The following is a 20,628-nucleotide window of genomic DNA, read 5'->3' on the forward strand; positions in this document are numbered from 1 at the left end:
ATAACACAGTTTTTCTGCGCTCTACCTCCGATAGGAGCACCTCCAATTCACATTCTGTGAAGTTTCTCTTCTTGCTTGCTTTTGCCATTGCTTTTTCGTTTGGTTTTGCCAAATTGGAGTCATTACCATATTTATACGGGGGAGGAGGCAGGGAGGGGTTTTGCGCTCGTGCACGTGCGCTCAATTTCACGTTAATTCAGATGTACAAAGAGATTATGCGTGGAATTCCGCGTACGCAGTGTTTCGTACATCTGATTTTTTTACTGCGTACGCACATTTACAGGTTTGTCCGTACGCAATGTTTTAGGATTAATTCAACGCAAGTCTTTGTACATGAGGCCCCTGAAGAGCTGCTTTACAGCTGAATCACATGTTGCAACATTGAGACCGGCATTGAACTGAATTGTATTTTTATGGTTGAGTGTGAGGTTTTTATTATTTATTTATTTATTTTTTGTAGTGCTTTTTAATCTGGGGTATTATAATTTTTTATATGTTTTGTGACGAGTCGGCTGCCTCCCCCCTAATTATCATCACCACCCCGTCCCTTATTTGCCGCCCTTCACCAGGTGTGTAGGGGAGAGGAGGGGCGAGAAATCATCTCGGGCTGGCGGCGTGTGATGAGGAACACGTGAAGGAAATGAAGCCTCATCACCGCCGCTGTTTAAATCCCGAGCGCGCCTCTCCTCAGGAGACCGGTCTCTCCCCCGTGCATGCACGCTGGTGTCCTCGCGGGTCCAGGAAGGGGTGAAGAGGGAATCCCGCGCCGCCAGGAGGACGAGCCGCCGGACCCGCGGTCCGGCTGAAGACCGCACCAGGGCCAGGATGCCGGGCCGTAGATTCCCCTCTGGAAGTACCGTGAAAGCTAGAGAGGGACGAAGCCGCAAGAGATGCCGCCGCCCCTAGCACCCCGGTCCCACGCGGGGAGCGCGTGCGGCCGCCGGACTCCGCCCCTTACCTGGACCCTTCTCTATTGAACACTACCCATCCTTCACGAAACCCCAGCACTCGAGGACACCAGATCCCCCGTTTATTTGGACACTTTTATTTCCCCTTTTGGACACTTTTCTTTCATTTTCTGTTTAATAAAAGCCTCTCCGAGGCCTGACGCCACACCCACTGTGTCTGTCGTTTGCTCCTCCCGTCAGTTTGTTTTTACCTTTTACTCAGTAGTTGTCTGAGTAGTTTAGTTAAGATTTTACTCCTCAGACCAGTGCTCTTTAAATCCTTAATATTGTTGCATCCTTTAAAAACTACTAGACTCATATAGATATACAGAGGCACTGAAAAGTTTAAACAATAAACCCAAAAACTGCTTCTGCTTGACATACTTGAGTTTGTCCAGTGAGCAATTTGGATCCTTCAGTTTTTCAAAAAGCAGCTTGACTCCTGAATCTCCTGGGTGATTGTAGCTCAGATCCAGCTCTCTCAAGTGTAAGGGGTTTAAACTCAGAGCTGAAGACACATAATGACAGCCTTTCTGTGTCACCATACAGCCAGACAACCTACAAAAAAACATACAACAGTCCACATCACATTAGTTTGTTTGTTCCTTTTTATATGACTGATTATTCAATAAAAACAACAAAAAAGATAATGTTGTGCTCATTTAGCATTATCAGGCAGAAACAAATATTCCCAGTCATAGTCATTGGACATCATATATGTTGCATTTAAATGCAAAAGTAAAGCGTTAGATCTCTCACATAAACAATAGTGGCACAATATTGCTTCTGAAATCTTATGTTAACAAAATAATGAAGGAAAGAATATAAGATTTAAAAACAAAACTTCTAATGTTCTGAAATGAAAGTTTCTCAGTCGCACTCGTAAACGCAGAAACGCTTGAAGATTTTAAGCTGGGTGGAATAGCCAGACCTACACAACATTTCAACATCGAGACCGGTATTGAATTGTATAAAGATGCTAAGGGCATCCTGCACACAGTCGTTAGATAGTGCTGCTAGCTTGTGCAGTGCTGTTAGAAGTTATTCTTGGAACTGCAGCTGTTTTGCAGTTTGTTTAGTTATCGTTTCAGACCATTTTGCTATTTCAATCGCAACAGCAAATAGTTCTAAGTATAGGAGAGCAAAAGTTTAAATGGATGTTCATCATGGAAGATGGCGCCGGTGTGTTTGGTGTGCCGTCCACTCTCTGTGCTACTCATTACGTTTTTATTGTTTTTATTTGTTTTATGCAGCCATTCGCTGCTTGTATATGGGCTCCACTATTTCCCCGCTGTCGAAGGTGCGGTCAGAAGCGGCCTGCCACCTTCACATCTCTTGGGGCTCGGCGGAGCATGGTGGTTTGTGGATTCCCTCGGCTGTTCCAGATTCGCCTACCAAGATTTCCAGCTGGAGTTCCCCGCGGCTTCGTCGCAGGAAAGTGAATCACTGCAACTTGCACTCACTTTGCAGTTTCTGATGCTCAACTGGATCCACCGCAGCTCAGAATAGGGCTTGCCAAAGTGCGATCCGTGGCAAACAAAACCTTCATCTGCAACAATTTTATCTCTTCCAACAATCTGGACAAAATCAGATTGTTGGAAGAGAATCAGGTGATCTGAGTCCTCTTTCTGAGCTGGTTCCTCCCGAATATGACTATTTTAATACCTCCCGGTTGACTGGCTGGGGTGGTGGACTTGTGACTGTTTTCAAAAATAAAATACATTGCCGCCAATTACCTATGATAATCTGCAGTAGTTTTGAGGTGCAACAAATCTATTTGGTCAGTTCTCATCCTGTCTTACTCTTAGTAATTTATCGTCCCCTATCATCTAGCAACTTCATAAACGAGTTGCTCACTTTCTAGGGAATGTTCTTAGCAGATACAATCATATTTTAATAGTTGGTGATTTTAATATCCATGTCTGCTGCTCTGCCAATGCCTTAGCCTAGGAATTTATAAGCCTTTTATCTTCCCTGAACATTGTTCAATGGGTAAATGGTCCTACAAACTGTCATGGGCACACACTTGATGTAATTTTGATTTTTGGGTTATCTGTGGTAGACATTGACATCTGTGACACTCCACTGTCTGACCACAGACCAGTGCTCTTTTCTACATTTCTACCAGCTCCACCTAAAACTTTACCACGCCAAGCATGTTGGTCTCGCCTTCTGACTTGACACTCAAATCATGTCATCTCAGAACTTTACTTGGGGACTGACAATGTGCTTATTTCAGACTCGCATAATTTTCTGATGTTGATGACCAGATTCTCTTTTTCAATAACAAATGCTCGGACATTTTGGATTTTATTGCACCTCAAAAGCTCATCTGTCCTCGAAACAAGTCTCAGCCCTGGATCAATGACGATATTCGATCCCTACGACAACAGAGCCGAAGGCTTGAACGTAAATGGAAGAAAGACAAGCTTCAAATTTCATTTGAAATGCTTAATGCCTCCTTATGTAATTTTCAAAAGGCTGTCAGGACAGCTAAGCATAATTTTTTATCTGATATTATTGTAAAAAACTCTAACTGTCCCAGAATGTTATTCTCAACAAACTTTTGAGTGTGAAACGTTTCTTAATTTTTTCTCTGACAAAATCAGCACTATTCGAGCCCAATCGTTTACCTCGATACAACCAGTATCCGATCCTTCTTACTCCTGCTCTCAGTGGAGCGATTTTGCACCGGTCTCTCTTCAGACATGTAGAGAAATCATCTTAAAATTGAAACCTACTTAATTCACCTCTTCTGAAACAGATCTTTGATACAGTCGGTTCAGACATTTTATCTATTATAAATAACTGTCTGTCCACTGGGACGGTTCCAGCCTGTTTTAAACTTGCCACTTCTCAAAAAACCCTCCCTTGATGCAGCAAATCATGCAAATTATAGACCCATCTCTAACCTGCCTTTTCTATGCAAAATCCTTGAAAAAGTTGTTTTTCTCCAGCTGCAAAACTATTTGCAAACTAATTCTATCTCTGACATCTTTCAGTCCGGCTTTAAAACCTTGCACAGCACTGAGTCAGCGCTGTTAAAAGTTTTCAATGATATTTTATTGACCACAGATGCAGGTCATACCATGGCATTAGTACTGTTGGATTTGAGTGCAGCTTTTGATTTTGAAGATCACAGGATTCTTTTATTGCAGCTTGAACACTCCATTGGCATTTCAGGCACAGTTTTAAAATGGTTTAAATCTTTCTTGTCTAATAGAACTTTCTCTGTTAGCTTAGGTACCTTTTCATCCTCGTCGGCTCAGCTCACTTGTGGTGTGCCCCAGGGTTCGATATTAGTACCATTGCTATTTTCTTTGTATACGTTGCCCCTGGGATCCATCATAACTAAGTTTGGGATATCTTATCATTGTTACGCAGATGACACACAACTCTACATACCAATAAAACGCAATGACAACTCAGCGTATAAAAGACTAGAAGCCTGTTTGCAAGAAATCAAAACGTGGCTTACTAATAACTTTATGCTGCTTAATGACGAGAAAACCCAAATCATTCAATTTGGGGCAAATAAAAATTTAAATGGCAATTCGTTTGATCTTGGCGCACTTACTCCGTTTCTTACATCAGATGTCAAAGATCTTGGAATTCACTCGGACAACCGTCTCAAACTAGACAAGCAGGTAGTTAGCACTGGTTTTTACCATATCCGTCGATTAGCTAAAGTCAAACCTTTCTTGAGCAGGAAAAGCTTTGAAACTCTTATCCATGCTTTCATTTCCACTCGACTCGATTATTGTAACTCTTTGTATGCTGGGTTACCTCTCTCTTCCATTGACGTGACTACAAAGACTATCATCTAAAAAACATTATGCTTTGTTTCCAGTCAACACTTGGAGAAATTTGCTCATGCCTTTATCACCAGCAGGGTGGATTATTGTAATGGTCTCCTAACTGGCCTTCCCAAGAAGACCATTAGACAGCTGCAGCTCATACTGAACGCTGACCGTGGTAAATGGGCTTGCGCACCAAGACCCTTATTCCTATGACCAAAGTCATGTATGTGCCAAAGGTAGAAAACCAGGTCCAGTCGGCTCTAAAATGGACCAGACTGAGAGGAAAGGTGCATTATGACAGGTCAGTCAGACCCTTGGCCTCATTGCAAACAGGGCAGACAGTAAGGATACAGAAGGACAGGAAATATAACAGATTGGGAAAGGTTATAGGAAGAGCCCTGCAGCCAAACAGCTAACATATCCAGGCCGGAGATGCCACATATGTACAAAACAGGCACCACCTCATGCATACACCTGAACAAACACCCTGCCTACAACAACACTGAACCTCTGCCAGAACCTCAGCCTAATGTCGACGAGTTGCAGACAGAAGTGCTGCAGGAAGTCTAACTGCCTATACAAAGACTACACTACGTAAGCTCAGACTGTTCATACCACTCCAATTGCAGCAGTCATGTTCCTTGTGTCTGTTAAAAAAGCGGGAACAATGCTGCATTATGTTCTTGGTATACATGTCAGGTTGTACACTGTCTGCTAGTTTCACTGTTCATGTATACTTATATGGCAGGTAAAGCTGAAGGGTCAGCTATGTCAGCTATTAAAATCTTTTTGTTGTAGATTATTCAACTTATTTTACACTAAAACTAAACTAAAAACTTACTATGTCAAGTGAACCTATTATTAAGAAAGTAGATATATATTATTTTGATGGTTGCTTGTTATCTTCCCTGTGACTGTCTATACAGTAAGTCATAGGCGGTCTAAGGTTATTATGGGTGAGAAACAAAAATAGGAAGTGGATTGTATGGGTGAATAAAGACCTCAGTTCTACAAAGTGTTGTCAGTTAATTTGTCTATATGCATCTACACTTTGCACTTTGTAGTTCTGAATTATACCTTACTGTATGAACAAAAATGACAGAGTATGTTTCTGCTGTTGATCGCGCTGGCGCCGCTCGCTATTAATTGCAAACAGTACAGCCGTTTATCACAAATATATTTATCCATTATATATTTTTCATTCTGGCTCTGTTTTGATTACGATTAACCCCTTCACACGTGAGTTTAAAATATTCTAGCTGACCCCCAGTGTGAGTGAGTTCTTTTAGGCGACTGTTATTTTAGAATGTTTCGCCTTACTGTTTCCATGGTAATGCATCATGTGACACACCGCAGCCACAATAGATCTGTAAGACACATGGATCACTTTTATTTCGTTTTTCTTTTTTTATTATTAATATTCACAAGCACGCTCACTATATTATGAAACATCCAATATTCCAATTTTGAAATATGTGCACATAAATGTATTTAAAAGCTGAAACACTTTTATAATGACTGCGTTAGTTGATCTGTACCGGGTGAATGGCGCCGCCATGTTTGTTTGCCCTGAATCCGAGCTGTGGGATTTACAACACACAAATTCATCCTCTCCTCACGAAAGACAATAAAGTAAGTATCTGGTGAGCTGGGAGAAAAGCAGAGTAAACTTTATAGTTACCTACACAATCTGTATGATATCAATAAAATATGTTATCAGATTATATTTGTAAGGATCATTATTGCCGCCAGTGTTGGGCAGTAGCGTCGCTACAAGTAGTGACGCTACTAGTTTAACTACATTTCTCAGTAGCGTGGTGGTAGCGTCGCTGTTTTCTGAATCAAATAGCTTTTCAGTAGTTAAGCTCTTTTTTTGATCAAGTAGCGCGGTAGCGTCAACAAAAGCTAAAAGCTATATTTTTTTCTTTGCTTTTAACTCAAATCGGAAATATAACTGCTACGGTTCACTGATCCTGGGTCAGTAAGCGACGCCACCGCCACTAAACCTCGTGACACCATTGGCTCCTCAAACTGTCAGTCAAACCGTATTATTCCTCCCGCCTCTCTCGTGAATGAAGTGCGGCGCGCAGTTTGAAGCATCTCAGCTTGTTTGCAGACTAAAGGTAAATAAAGAACTGCTGATTGAAAAAGTACATGTTTTCTGTATTTATAATACAACACTGTATTTATAAAGTCTAATGTTTTTTTTGCATTCGAGGAAAGGAGAAGTATTGAGAAAAAAAACAAAGTATTTGAACTAGTGGTGGGCGCCTTGATTTTAGTCTTTGAAGCAGGCTCTGGGAAGATCTCAAGCTGAGAAGTATGAGATGGGGAGTGGGTGAGTGTGGGTTGTCAAATCAATGGCGAAAGGCAAATAGTTTTAGTTCGTTCTTAGCAACAAAACAACAACAACAACAAAAAAAAAAAAATCAGGTTCCATAGCGAAATAAGAATGAAACCATGTTCTAATAGTCTAAACAAATTATATTACTGCTTTGCACTTTGCAGTATCGAATTATGAATTTACTATGACCAAAAGTAGACAATATGCTATTCAGCTGTTTGATCGCGCCGGTTGTCTTGCAACCTGTTCATTTAAGAAATAAAACACAGCCACCCAAAAGTTACACTAGTCAATTTAAATAGTGTGTATTACGTGTAGTTCAGCCTGTCCCGTGGCACATTTTTGCTCATTATGATATTTTCTGTCGACGTGCATAAAATACAACGCTTACCCAACGCATAATTTAGCTTCAAATACATTGCAGATATGGAAACATTTGTATTTGTGGTGAGAGAGGTAGTCTACATAATCCCAACTTTACGCTCAGTTTAGCTTTAAATTTGTTTTGGGTTGTTTAGGCAGTTCTATTTATTTATTTATTTATTTCATCCTGGTTCTGTTTTGAATACGGTTAAAGTTAAAGGATTTGTTGTTTAAGGAGGGAAACTATAATGTCGGAACATTATAACATTATGCTGTATGCCTGTTTATTTCAGAATGTAATAAAATGTGACTTTATAGCCACCTGCCGCCGTGACCTGTCGGTTTAATTATTCCTCTCAAGTTAGCGTGTTTTTTATACCTTCAGCAAACAAAAATAGGTGCTTGATTCGGTTAAATATTATTACTGTTAGATAACAAATTTACAATAGAATTTAGCTTAACTTCCCAGATAGTATGGGTCTGGGCTAAATCTGGCTTACATTCGGCACTTGTTATTTATTCACAGTCTTGACTGCAAATTATTTTTTTTTATTATTATTTGTTTAGATTCTGACAATAAAAAAAAAAAAATCTGACTCCTGTATTCATGAAATCAATATCTTTGTTCAAAAACGGCAGTAAATTAAAGTGTTGTGTTTGTGCGGTCTGTAACCGTTATATTTTAGTAGCTATACAGCAAAACTACTGCGCTTCCATTAGCCTATTTTTTACGAAGCTGTCAACACTGTAATGTAAACTCTGACGGCATGCAATCAGTTGACGAACACCCATATAGGCTATGTTATTCAATTATATGTATCATTTTTTTTATTTACAAATGTTGTGTTTTCCCTGTTTTATTCGTTCAATATTCAGAAACAGGTGCCATTGTTTTTTTTTGTTTTTTTTTGTTTTTTAAATGTTTTTCAAGAAAAAATTCAACCCTCCAAAATATGAGATAAATCTAGTCCTGTCTGATACTGATTTTTGTTGCCAAATTGGTTAGGAAGTGTGGTTAAATGAACAATTAAACTGAACTTTTATGCCTGTATGACTGACAATTTAATTGATTACCGAAAAAGCATTGATTTGGCATGATGTTGGTTCAATTGAAAAATGAAATACAAAAAAAATAGCTTAAATGTAGTAAACTACTTTTGCCATGTTGTAGCTTAGCTTGCTACATTACCCAAGGCTCTAGCTTTAGTGTAGTTAAGCTTCTTTTAATGAAGAGTAACTGTTAGCTTAGCTCACTATGTTTTCCAAGTAGCTTGCCCATCACTGATTGCCGCTTCCACAGACATCAGTGTGTACTTTCAGTCCCACATCCGCAGAAATGTTATCTCGTTCCGTTCCCGCCTCGACATTCATGTTTTGTCCCGCTCCTGCCCGCAAAAGCTTGCATAAAAGTAACCTATATAGTTTTTTTCAGTACATCAATTGAATTTACATGAAACAGTTCTGTAACATCTCGTAAGTTTCACAAAACCCCAGCATAAACGCTCCTGATAAAATATTTGTTATATACAGTGATGGGAATAACGGCGCTAGAAATAAACAGCGTTACTAACGGCGATACTTTTTTCAGTAACAAGTAATCAAACGAATTACTCTTTCTCCCGTTACAACGCCGTTACCGTTACTGACAATAAAATGCGCGTTACTATAACTGAGAACACTGAAGCGGTTTTCATGCGAGCAGCGTCTTTCTCAGCCATAGGACCTCTCTCTCTCTGAGGTGTGTGTGTGTGTGTGTGTGTGTGTGTGTGTGTGTGTGTGTGTGTGTGTGTTTGTATGTGTTCGGGGCCGGGGCGGGACACATAACCAGTGATGATGATTGGTGTGGCTGTAAACGTGTTGTAACTGAGAACGCGACGATTGGCTTAAATTGAGTAAATTTCCATTGTTTGCCAATCAGAGGCAGAGTAGTGCGGGTGTTCACACACAAGCACGTGCACGTTTAGTGGCACACACCAACACCCAGGAGTCACAACGATGGCAAGTCCAACAAGTTCAAAGGTAACATTTGCAAACTGGAAGTATAAGCATACTTTTCCCTCGCTGAGGTGAAAGGCAAAAATATTTATGTAACGTGCAACTTATGCAGGAAAAAAAGAGTCTCTCTGCGTCTATGACAAGTAATTCTAATCTGAAGCACCTCACATCGTCACATGCCGCCACAAAATTAGTGGATAAGAACACAGGTGATAACGATATTTACATTTCTAAACCATCTTTATTTGTGCTTTATTGTTCCACTATAGTAATGATAATATTTATAATAATATGTTGAATCTGATAGTTGTCTCTCACGTTGTCCCACAACAACATTAAACTAGTGTAGATTAGTGTACAATGTTTTATATTTATTTTACAGTTATATTAATTAGATTTTTTAAGTAACGCAATAATTACTTTGCCTGGTAATTAGTTACTTTTATAATGATGTAACTCAGTTACTAACTCAGTTACTATTTGTGAGAAGTAACTAGTAACTATAACTAATTACTTTTTTAAAGGTATGTGCCCAACACTGGTTATATAGACAGAATGCAAGCAAACAAAGCTCCTTTAAAGCTGACATCCCAGTTCATACGTGATCTCATAAGGCTCTAACACAATGAATATTATGCACAATTATTTTTGTCACAATGTCTACACTTCGTGTGTTTTAATTCGTGAGCACGCAATATTCAGCACTGTGCAAGAATTTTTGAGCAGTGAGTGGATTCTAACTTTAACACCTATGAATGAATGAATGAATGAATGAATGAATGAATGAATGAATGATGCATTTATATAGCGCTTTAATTGTGTATTGCCGTACACCCAAAGCGCTTTACAGTCATATGGGGGATCTCTCCTCAACCACCACCAGTGTGCAGCATCCACTTGGATGATGCAACGGCAGCCACAGTACAACGGCGCCAGTGCGTTCACCACACACCAGCTACAGGTGGAGAGGAGAGAGTGACATAGCCAATTCAATGAAAGGGAATTATTAGGAGGCCATGATTGACTAGGGCCAGTGGAGGGAATTTGGCCAGGACACCGGGGTTACACCCCTACTATCACCTATGATGACTGCCTATCCTTGTGCTTACTAATCATAGTTGTAAGTTGTATACTAGTTGTTCTTGCTGCTTTTGTGCAATAGATGAATAACAATGTTTTGTTTTTTAGATATTTTATGTTAATATATTTATCCTTACGGGAGGATAAATATGTTATATATATTTTTTATTATTATAAACGATTTTAATAATATTTTATTATATAATTTTAATTGTTAATTTAATTTTATTTAAGATACTGTAGTTCTTTTCTTAATTTGTCATGACAACTGACAACTTTATTTAAAAAATGGCAACAAGGTTTAAGAGGTTTTAAATAAACAGTAGCACATTGTAGCATACTTTGCGATTATGCTTGGTCTTTCTTTGGTGCTGTTAAAACCACCATATCAAACCTGTGGCTCTTTTATGAAATAGTAGTAAATCGCATTTTAAATCGCAAATCACAATTTTGATCAGAAAAATCGCAATTAGATTTTTTCACTAAATCGTGCAGCCCTATTTAAATGTCTGAAACCTAAAATAAGCGTTATATGGTTGAAAACGCTGAATAGTTGTGATAATATGACAAGCACTCCGCGCATCCAATCTGGCTCAGCGCCAGCTAAAGCGCCAAAACAGATTTGAATTCAGCAGTTGATCATGTGATGCACCGAAGTGCGAATCACAACTGTGTGATCGTACGCTTCCATTTCTCGTGGCCATGACTTCTTATGTTGAGGGAAGGACACATGTTTCCTGTAGCAACGAGTTTAATGCGTAAACAAACCTGCGTGACCATAACCCGGGATTGTCAGAAATGGATTTATTAATATTTTATTTTGAATTAAGAAATAATTATATTATTTATTATAGACAAGGCACATTTATTTATATAGCACATTTCATACAGAATTGTAATTCAAAGTGCTGCACATGAAAGGAGTTAAAATAATCATAAAAACATTATCTGGGTATCATCTGCATAGCTGGGATATGCAATTTGCCTCTTTCTTATTATTTGACTTAGTGGGAGCATATGCAGGCTGAACAACAGCGGCACAATAATTGAGCCTTGTGGTCCACTTGCTTGACTTATTTTTACAGACTCAAAGACTGCAAGGAGGCGGATATCCACATAAACTCAGGGTTAGACGCAGGGTCAGAGGGCCGACGCAGAGTCCTGGACTCTGAGGCGGAGATGAGGGATCCTCCAGCCATGACGCTGATGGAGAATGGCAGGACAGAGGCAAGCCCACCATACAGATGGTGGACTGAGGGTGAGCAGAGGTGCTGTCAAGGGACAGCGGTGGCATGGCTGAACTAGCATGGTAGATAGGAGTAGGCATAAGAGGTTGGGTCGGTGGGAAAACTTTATCCGGGCTAATTATATCCAAGCAGAAGTAAGTTAAATCCAATGTCACAATTGTCAGTGCTGGCTCACCCTCAGTGTTCATGCAGTGGGCAAAGCCACCCTCATCATAATCCCATATGGTGAGCTCTGTTGCCGGCTCACACACCTGGTCTGACGTGTTGGCCGGGCTCCATGGCAATCCTCAGCTCTGTCGCTTGTTTCCGCGATGGCTCGTTGGTCGCATCTGCTTGGGCTCTCCATCAGCGATGGGCTCGGGCTATGTCTCTGCTCTCCGAGGCGATGGAGGGCTGGGCGCTGAGTCTTGTAGCCGGAAGAATTCCTCAGATGTTGACACCGTGGAAGTGCATGTACCAAACATGGCTCTAAAATGAGTGACAATCTGGTTCAGATACTGCAGATCTGGTATCAGAGGTGGATAACATAGCAGTTCAGGAAGGCAGGTAAATCTTTGAGTCCTCTTGGAAAAGGTATGTGACAAGCATAGAGCAGATGGCAACATAGAGACCAGAAACGGAATGAAGAGAGGTGCATGGTGGAGGTCTGCATTCCCTTCGGCTCTCCGGCTGGAACCACGGGACCCGACCACATTTCTTGCGGCGCGGGAATAAATTTCCAAATAAAAGCGGTTGCGGTCAGTAACTCTGGTGTAATTCGAACGGGAGCGGGCGGTAACAATATACCGTTCCCGATGTCTTTTCTGAACAGCAAATCTGCGCTTAACTCATTCTTATCGAGCACCTGTAGGCTACAGCCTGCGCTCAAAACTGTTATGCACTCGCAGTGTTTTCTGTGTCATGCATTTTATTGGCAAGGTCTCATAGGCGCGGGAAGTGAGGGTACTGATGGTGTTTTTTCTGTGGGCAAGTGCGCAAAGCCATGTTTGGAGTGCCAAAATCTTCATAAGGTTATGCTGACTGATTTTTCAATTTTTCTTTTTTTTTTCCCCTTTGCCAAAACAACTTATACTACTGTTTTGGCAATTAAAATAGTTCAGTTTTGCATATAATGGCAAAGTGGTTATAATTTCGTTTCTTTTTTATAAAGTTAATTTAGAAAAAAAAAAAAACGTTTGGAGCAGTTTATGTTCGTTAAACGTAAGCTTTTTGTTTCTTAATATATATATATATATATATATATATATATATATACATATTCAATCGTTTGTGTGGAGAGTGGAAATGTGTTTATTTGGAGGTGCCAGTGTGATTTCAGTACATTTTCAGTGGAAGCTATTTAACCGTTATTTTTTGTCAGACATGATATATATATGTAGAAAGCTTTAAATTAGTACTTAACGAAATAAAACAGATCGAAAACAAAAACTCTTTTATTATGTAGCTAATCCGTAAAGATGCATCTCTCTCTAATGAGGAGATGGATGAGGACGATCTTTAACTTCATCACTGACTCAGAAAACACTAGTTTATAAATAAATAATTTTAAATATCTCCTTGCTATTTCACAGTCATGGTAATTACCTTTGCCGGTGCTTTGTGGCAAGCTTTAGCCTATTGCGTGCACTTGAACGCAGAACCCTTCCGGCTGCGCTGAAGATGTGCTCGAGCCGCTCTTGATCATATTTGTTGTAGTCATGCTAACATGGTCTGGTGTTTCCACCAGCGCTGCAATTTTTTTTTATCACCATTGAATGTCTAAAATATAATTTTAGCCCGCATTTGATCTATGACGGGCTGAATGCAGGGCTATAATACGTCTTAAAAAGTGGAACATGGAAATATAATGGATGTACTGCGGAAAAAAAAGTTGTATATACTCTGTATTGTTTCCTAATAGTTAAATGTGAGATTCTGGAAACGAGAATTAAATTTAGCGGGAACGGTCGGGTCGGGAAGAAAATTATTCTAAGCGGGCAGCGGGTGAACAAAGCGTGAATATATAGCGGGAGCAGGAGGGTGCGGAATAAAACCTCGCAGGAGCGGGCGGGAGCGGGACTAGAAAAGCAGTCCCGTGCAGACCTCTAGTGCATGGTTCTATGCTACATTCACGCCATATCGTAATTACCATAATTTCGAGATAGGAGTGGCCGTGGTTAACGCAGCCGTGCTATGCATAAGAACCCAGGAGATGTGGTAGATGCAGCATTGGTGATCTGGATCTAAATAGGGCTGGAAATAGTGATGACAGTGGTGGCTGGGTTTATTTGTGAAATGAAGAAGTGTATGGGACTGGATCAAATGCTTTGATAAGCCTGTTGGTTATCTAAGAGAGAAAGATTTGACCAGTGCTGCACCCTTGGATTTTCTCCCTCTTTCTGGCAGATGGCTTCTGGGGCCTTCTGGATTACGAATGAAACCAACGAATATGTTCATCAGTTTCTAAACTCCCAACAGCTAAAACCCAATTCCAGATTTCATGCTTGGTATGATGTCTCTGACTCTTGAGGTGCCATAGAGGCTCACTGAGCGTCACTGGCTCTGCGCTGCTGATGATCGGCCAGATTGCGTCATTTGTCCTGATCGCCTATGCTCTAAGGGCTGCCGGCAGACAAAGTATAGGTGGTCAGTGTGGGGTAGGTCTGTGTGCTGTGCCATGCAATGATAGATACCTGATTGGGCAGATAGTTGGTCAACTGATCAAAAAATAGGTACATGCATTAAACCATGGCACTGTGATATAGTAATAATTTAGTACTTTCTCCTATTTTATTGTTGGTTTCCTCTTTTCTGTTCATTTGGAATAAAGATAAAGAAAGAAAAAAACATGCAAATAAGTTCAAACATCCATTCAATATCTATTAATTCCTGAATATTACTGAAACTAATCAAAAAGATCAAAAAGGCTACTGTTCACTCACTCTCGCATTCCTTACATTCCTTCTTTTGTATATGTTTTGCTTAGCTGCAGTTTCATGTAATAAATTCCTTTTATTCGCAATTATCTCAGTGTGCTGCCTACAATTCAAAGTCCCTGAATGTTGATCTTGCTACATGCTGATTTTACTAGATGCTAAGTTCCTGCTAGTACTGACTAAAGTAGTAAAATAATGTTTCCTAGATTATCCTGTCTATTCGTTGGATACACATATCAAGTAATTGTAATATTGATTCTGCTACAGATCTGATCTAAATATTCAGAATTAATTATAACCAGTTATCATAAATCATAAATATTTACTGGGTCACATTTGTGGCATCATATAGTGTTTACTTTTTTGCAGGCCACTTTAAGAACAAAGCCACATTAGCCAGTGTTTACTGTGCCATATCTTTACCAAAACTGGCCCAGATACACTTTAATCTTCCTGTGCCATATTTGGTTTACACCCTGATTAGCCTCTGTCGAATGTGCCACATTTTTGCCAAAGGTGGCCCACATTTGTTTGCCACTATTTGGGCAATATTCACTATTTACCACATGGGCCATTTAGAGTCACATTCAATGTGTGTGATTTGGTTTATTTTTGCTATTTTACATGTGGGCCACTTCAGGCGTACACCCATTTTGTTCAGGCCATAAGAAGGTATTGTTTTTGTCTCTTGTACTGGTATTACATTGAGAGCAGATTAAAATGTTTTTGACAAAACTCAATGGTCATTTATTGTGGTAGCATTTAATTATTTTATGGAAAACCACTTACCTCAGTATCTCCAGCTGACAGTTCAGACTCTTTAGTCCCTTAGAAAGAAGCTTCACTCCAGGATCCTGCAGGTCATTGTTACTCAGGTCCAACTCTCTCATGACAGAGTTTGAGGATTGTAAAAATGATGACAAAATCCCACAAGACTGTGCAGTGAGATTACATATGGAAAATCTGAACAAGATGAACACAGTTACTGAATACCGAATTAATTTTAACAGTGTGGGTTTTTTTTTAAATAAATACGTATTTCAAATTCAAACCTCAACATCTCCAGCTTAGAGTTTGGACTCTTCAGTCCATCAGAAAGATGCTTCACTCCAGAATCTTGCAGGTCATTGTAGCTCAGGTCCAGCTCTCTCAGGCCAGAGTTTGAGGACTGTAAAGCTAAAGACAAACTTTCACAGGACTGAGCTGTGTGATGACACCCACACAGCCTGTGAAGAGAACAAAACAAACAGCTATCTTAATGTGAATTTTTCATATATAGTGGCATATATATATATAGGCCTCAGTCATCCTCCAGGGGAGCCGTGAGATATCTTAAAATTAATTTAAATATTATCCAATAATTCTTTAATTTCATTTATTCCATGGAATGTCTGGGTACTGGATTCTGATTGGCTGGCAGGTGTGCAGTAAAACCGTTTAATTCACAGGTAGTTCCAAGTCAGTTTAATCACCGTTCTATATTAATGCGCTGCTTTAATTGACGCACGCAAACGCAGAGAGAGAGAGAGATCGGAGATCGCATTGTGCTGCGCACATACATAAACTTCTTGTCAGCACTTCCCCGCGATTCTTATTGTTAAAATATCCTAGATACTAGATCGCTACATTATATTCCTCAGCAACGAGGTGGAAAAACTGCGGTTTTTGAATGAATTTGTTGTTTGTAGAGAGAGACGCGCAGACGCACAGCAATGCAGACAGGTACGCACACACACACACACACACACAAACACAACTGTCATCTCTACCTCTCTCTCGGTCGATGGATAATTTACTGAAACAAATGCTAGAATTCATTCAGATAAATGTGATCTTACCGCACTATTTCATGTCTGTGTCTGATTTGAAGCAGGCAGAATGCTAGAGCGGCGTGTCATAACTGACGAAGATAACCGTCTTTTTACCTATTCAGTCAAATATTGCGCTGCAAAGAGCAGTACTAGTTTTAACTTCTCTTTAACTTAGCAAATGACCATGGAATAAGCGGGATAATCAACGGCTTGCCGTGCATTAAAGGATTTAAAATGCACTTCGCGGAGGCAACCACCCTCCGCTTCGCGTCAGGCGGTTTTTAGCCTCCACGTTGTGCATTTAAAATCCTTTAATGCACGGCAAACCGTTGATTATCCCTTACTTATAATGTTCTAAATGAAAATGATCAAAACACGGCCTCTCTCGTTTTCTGTGATTGATTGCTTCGGACTCGGTGCAGCAAGCCTCATCGGACTGTTAAATACAGACTGAATGGAGCCACTTCCAACTGCTGCATGCAAACTACATCTCTCGGCTGCATGCATGAAACATATGTCGCGCTAATGTAAACGTAAAGAAGATTAGTGTAATAACGAACTTGCGCGTACCTGATGTGAAACATTTTTGTATATCAAAGTCATACATTTGGCACACATAAGTCTGCTATTGATTCAAAAACTATGTGTGCTCTCAGGCTCTGATCCCTATTGTGTGAAATTTAAATACATTTGCCTAGTTGTCCAAATTAATGTCGGGTGAGTGTTTTATAATGGATGCTCACCAATAGAGGATAATGTATGTTTGTAATATTTGTATGTAATGTGTATGTTTATTTTTAATGGATACAAACAGTAGATTTTCAGTCAGTCAAGTTAAAATGGACAGGTTAAGTGAGTGGTCTTAGCAGCACCTGCCAGTCCACAAATATGTGTATAACATACACATGGAAAAAAAAAATCGGACTATTTCCATGCCAAAACCAGACGAAAGGGGGAAGCATTAACCCTTAAGCTCTCCTTGGGGTCAGGCTGAACTCTACACAAACACACCACACACCATGCCCCTGCCCCTAACACACACACACACAACTCTACACAAACACACCACACAGCACCCCCCAAACACCCCCCCCCCCCCAAAAAAACACTCCCCCCACACCCACACACACCCACTCACACACCCACACACTCACACAAAGAGAGAGAAGAGAAGGAAAAGTGCAGATAAAAGAAAGATGACAGACAAAAATTCAGCAATTCTAAAAAACAAAAATTCTACGCTTTTACAAAAAAACATATTTTTTATTTATTTTAGAATGTTCAAATATATATATTTACAAAATATATATCATAAAGTTGTGAGGAGAAGTTGAAGCATGAAGAAAAATAAAGTGAAAATGAAATTAGTCCCTAAGGGCCTCTTCTGGATGTATGTGGTCATTGCACTTTCTTTCTTTAACTATATCTTCAAAAGTTTTTCCACTAACCTGTAGATGGCAGTACTGTATCCCTTACACATAGAGCAATGTCCAAAAACAATTTAGATTAAATTTAGATCATCATTAAGGTGATTTTTTTATTAAAAATTATTTTTTTATAAGCCACTTGGTGGCGTAGTTGAGTAATTGTGCAGTAAATGGGTAAAAAAGTACAAAATATCCATGAAAACACAGCACAACTGTAAAGTTGAAAAGTAAACGAAAAAAAAAATGATATATAGTTTATAATATTAAAAATGTATAATTCATTATGGAATCACACTTTCAATCCTTGGGGTCAATCTGACCCCAAAGAAAGTAAAGATAAAACCTACTTAAGAAGAGTTGTAGGGTTAAAAAAAATCATAGATGTAAATCAGAAAGAAGAGGTAAAGGCACACATCAGTTCATTTCCTGTTGTTGAGTCACATTATTGTTGTGCCAATACAGAAAGGCACTACCTTGAGCCAACACTCAATGTTTCAAGGATGTATGATCTCGACAGACTTAAATGCAGTGAGAATGGAAATACACCTGTGAAAGAATCTTATTATCGAGTTCAACCTAAGCTTTCATGCCGCTAAAAAAGATCGGTGTGATCAGTGTGAAGCATATGAGACCGCTGTAAAGCAAAACATGGTGAAGCCAAAGTGATGAATACAGTCAAACAAAGCATATGGTGGACAAGACAGCAATGTGTCAAGAGCGCCAAAAAGACAGAAAGATAAAGATACTCTAACAGTCTGTATTGACCTACAGAATATTATTTTGTTTCCACGAGCAGAAATTAACTATTTTTTTTCTATAAGCGAAAACTTATATAATCTCACTGCTCACAGCTCACAAACTAAGAAAGATTACTGTGCTTTGTGGACAGATGCAATGTCAGGTAGAGGAGCAAATGCACTGATGAAAATACTATAACGCGTTGTGCATGATCATCCAGATGCCACTGAAATTGTAACTTGGAGTGATAGTTGTGTGCCTCAAAAAAGAAACTCTATAATAGCTTTTGCTATGACACACTTCTTGACAAGGCATCCTCAAATAAAAAGCATTACAAATGAAGTACTCTACTCCAGGTCACTCCGCAGTACAAGAGGTAGAAAACATGCACAGCCATAATGAATAGGCAATGGCAATGCCTGAATTCTATTCAAAACTGTCTTTCTTGCATGTTTTACTGAAGGTGAACTGCAACAACCCATATGAAATCATACTGATGAAGAATACAGCTTTCTATGAATTTCAGGCATGCTCCAATCTGTTTCAGTACAAACAGGTTCCATTCACCGAGGTGTCTCAGCTTGTGTTTGATCAGTGTCCATACATTCTTCATTACACAAAGTCACATGCACAGCCTAAAGTTAGTTGACCTAAGAGGATCAAGCAAACAAATGAAAAGCCTGGCACCTACATCCACCTTACCCAAACTAAGGGTACTCCCCAAACAGAGCATAATCTCAGAGGCCAAGATAAGTGGCATTAAAGGAACACTCCCCCCGAGTTAATAAGTTGATTTTTACCGTTTTGAAATCCATTCAGCCGTTCTCCTGTTCTGCCGATATCACTTTTAGCATAGCTTAGCATAGATCACTGAATCCTATTAGACCAATAGCATCGCGTTCAAAAATGACCAACGAGTTTCGGTACTTTGTACTTTGTGTTCCGTCTCCTCCATCCTACAGACAGAAAGACAGACCAAAACAGTTTCACAGCGTTTTCCCTGCTTTTATTTTCTGCTTTTTTTCAAAGTGTTTGTTTTTTTTCCCGTTATGGATAACCCTGCTGTCCTCATCCTTCTCCTGGAGCAGAGGAATCACTCTCTCGAGGACCACACCAGAGACTTTGTGAGCCTCGTACCAACCACGCACTACCCGGACAGCTGCCTTTGCACATTCTATCGGGAGAGCCTCGCCGATAACATCGAGTGGGTGCTGGTGTCCAGCAAATCTTTGTTGACCACGAAGGATGACACCAGCCCCACTCAAGACCCAGAGCCCAGCCTACCATCACCCCGACACGCAAGGCAAGTTTATTTATATAGCACCTTTCATACACAATGGTAATTCAAAGTGCTGTACATAAGAGGAATCAGTGGTGGAAAGAGTACTGAAAATTTATACTCAATTACAAGTACCGTTACATTGCTGAAATTGTACTCAATTACAAGTAAAAGTACTGGTGTAAAAAAGTAATTAAGTAAAAGTACAAATTACTCTTCATAAAAACTACTCAGAGTACTAATTACTTTTTAGCTGGTTATTGAATTATCCATAATTGCTGAATCAGACAAGATCCAGACAATAAAGCACACGCTATACAAATTAAATTATAGGTTAATCACCCTATATATTTTCCATTCATTACATAACACAATAAGCAGAAAAAAAACAGTATGCCTTACTAATATATATATTTAAGATATTAAAACAAGTACACAGTAAGCAATGAAATAAGAACAAATAAACAAATTAGGAATTAATTAATACAGTCTGTATTACAATGACGATAGATTTGCATGTTCTAGTTAGAGCTGGGCCAAATGGCCTAAAAATAAAATCCCTGATTTTTTCACAAAAAATCCGATTTACGATTTAAATAGATTTTTCCCCTCTAAGACATTTAGCATGTAAAGAAACCCCAGCTTTTCCACAACATATGGGCACCATATATTTTGCAATATA

The 20,628-nt window shown here is 39.5% G+C and overlaps 2 protein-coding genes across 2 annotated transcripts in view; one reads left to right on the plus strand and one right to left on the minus strand.

Annotated features, from left to right (window-relative positions):
• LOC141333833 (uncharacterized) overlaps positions 1-20,628 on the plus strand; it is a 376,082-nt gene that overhangs the window by 158,471 nt on the left and 196,983 nt on the right. The window lies entirely within an intron of this gene.
• The window catches only part of LOC141333827 (NACHT, LRR and PYD domains-containing protein 3-like), a 54,735-nt gene that overhangs the window by 8,147 nt on the left and 25,960 nt on the right, over positions 1-20,628 (minus strand). Inside the window, exons 6-8 of the mRNA XM_073838976.1 lie at positions 15,744-15,917; positions 15,481-15,654; positions 1,332-1,505 (exon numbers count right to left, since the gene is read on the minus strand). Coding sequence (XP_073695077.1) covers positions 1,332-1,505; positions 15,481-15,654; positions 15,744-15,917 — 522 coding nt within the window. The remainder of the gene's footprint in view (positions 1-1,331; positions 1,506-15,480; positions 15,655-15,743; positions 15,918-20,628) is intronic.

Source organism: Garra rufa, chromosome 4 (genome assembly GCF_049309525.1).
Source record: "Garra rufa chromosome 4, GarRuf1.0, whole genome shotgun sequence".
Classification (NCBI taxonomy): Eukaryota; Metazoa; Chordata; class Actinopteri; order Cypriniformes; family Cyprinidae; genus Garra; species Garra rufa.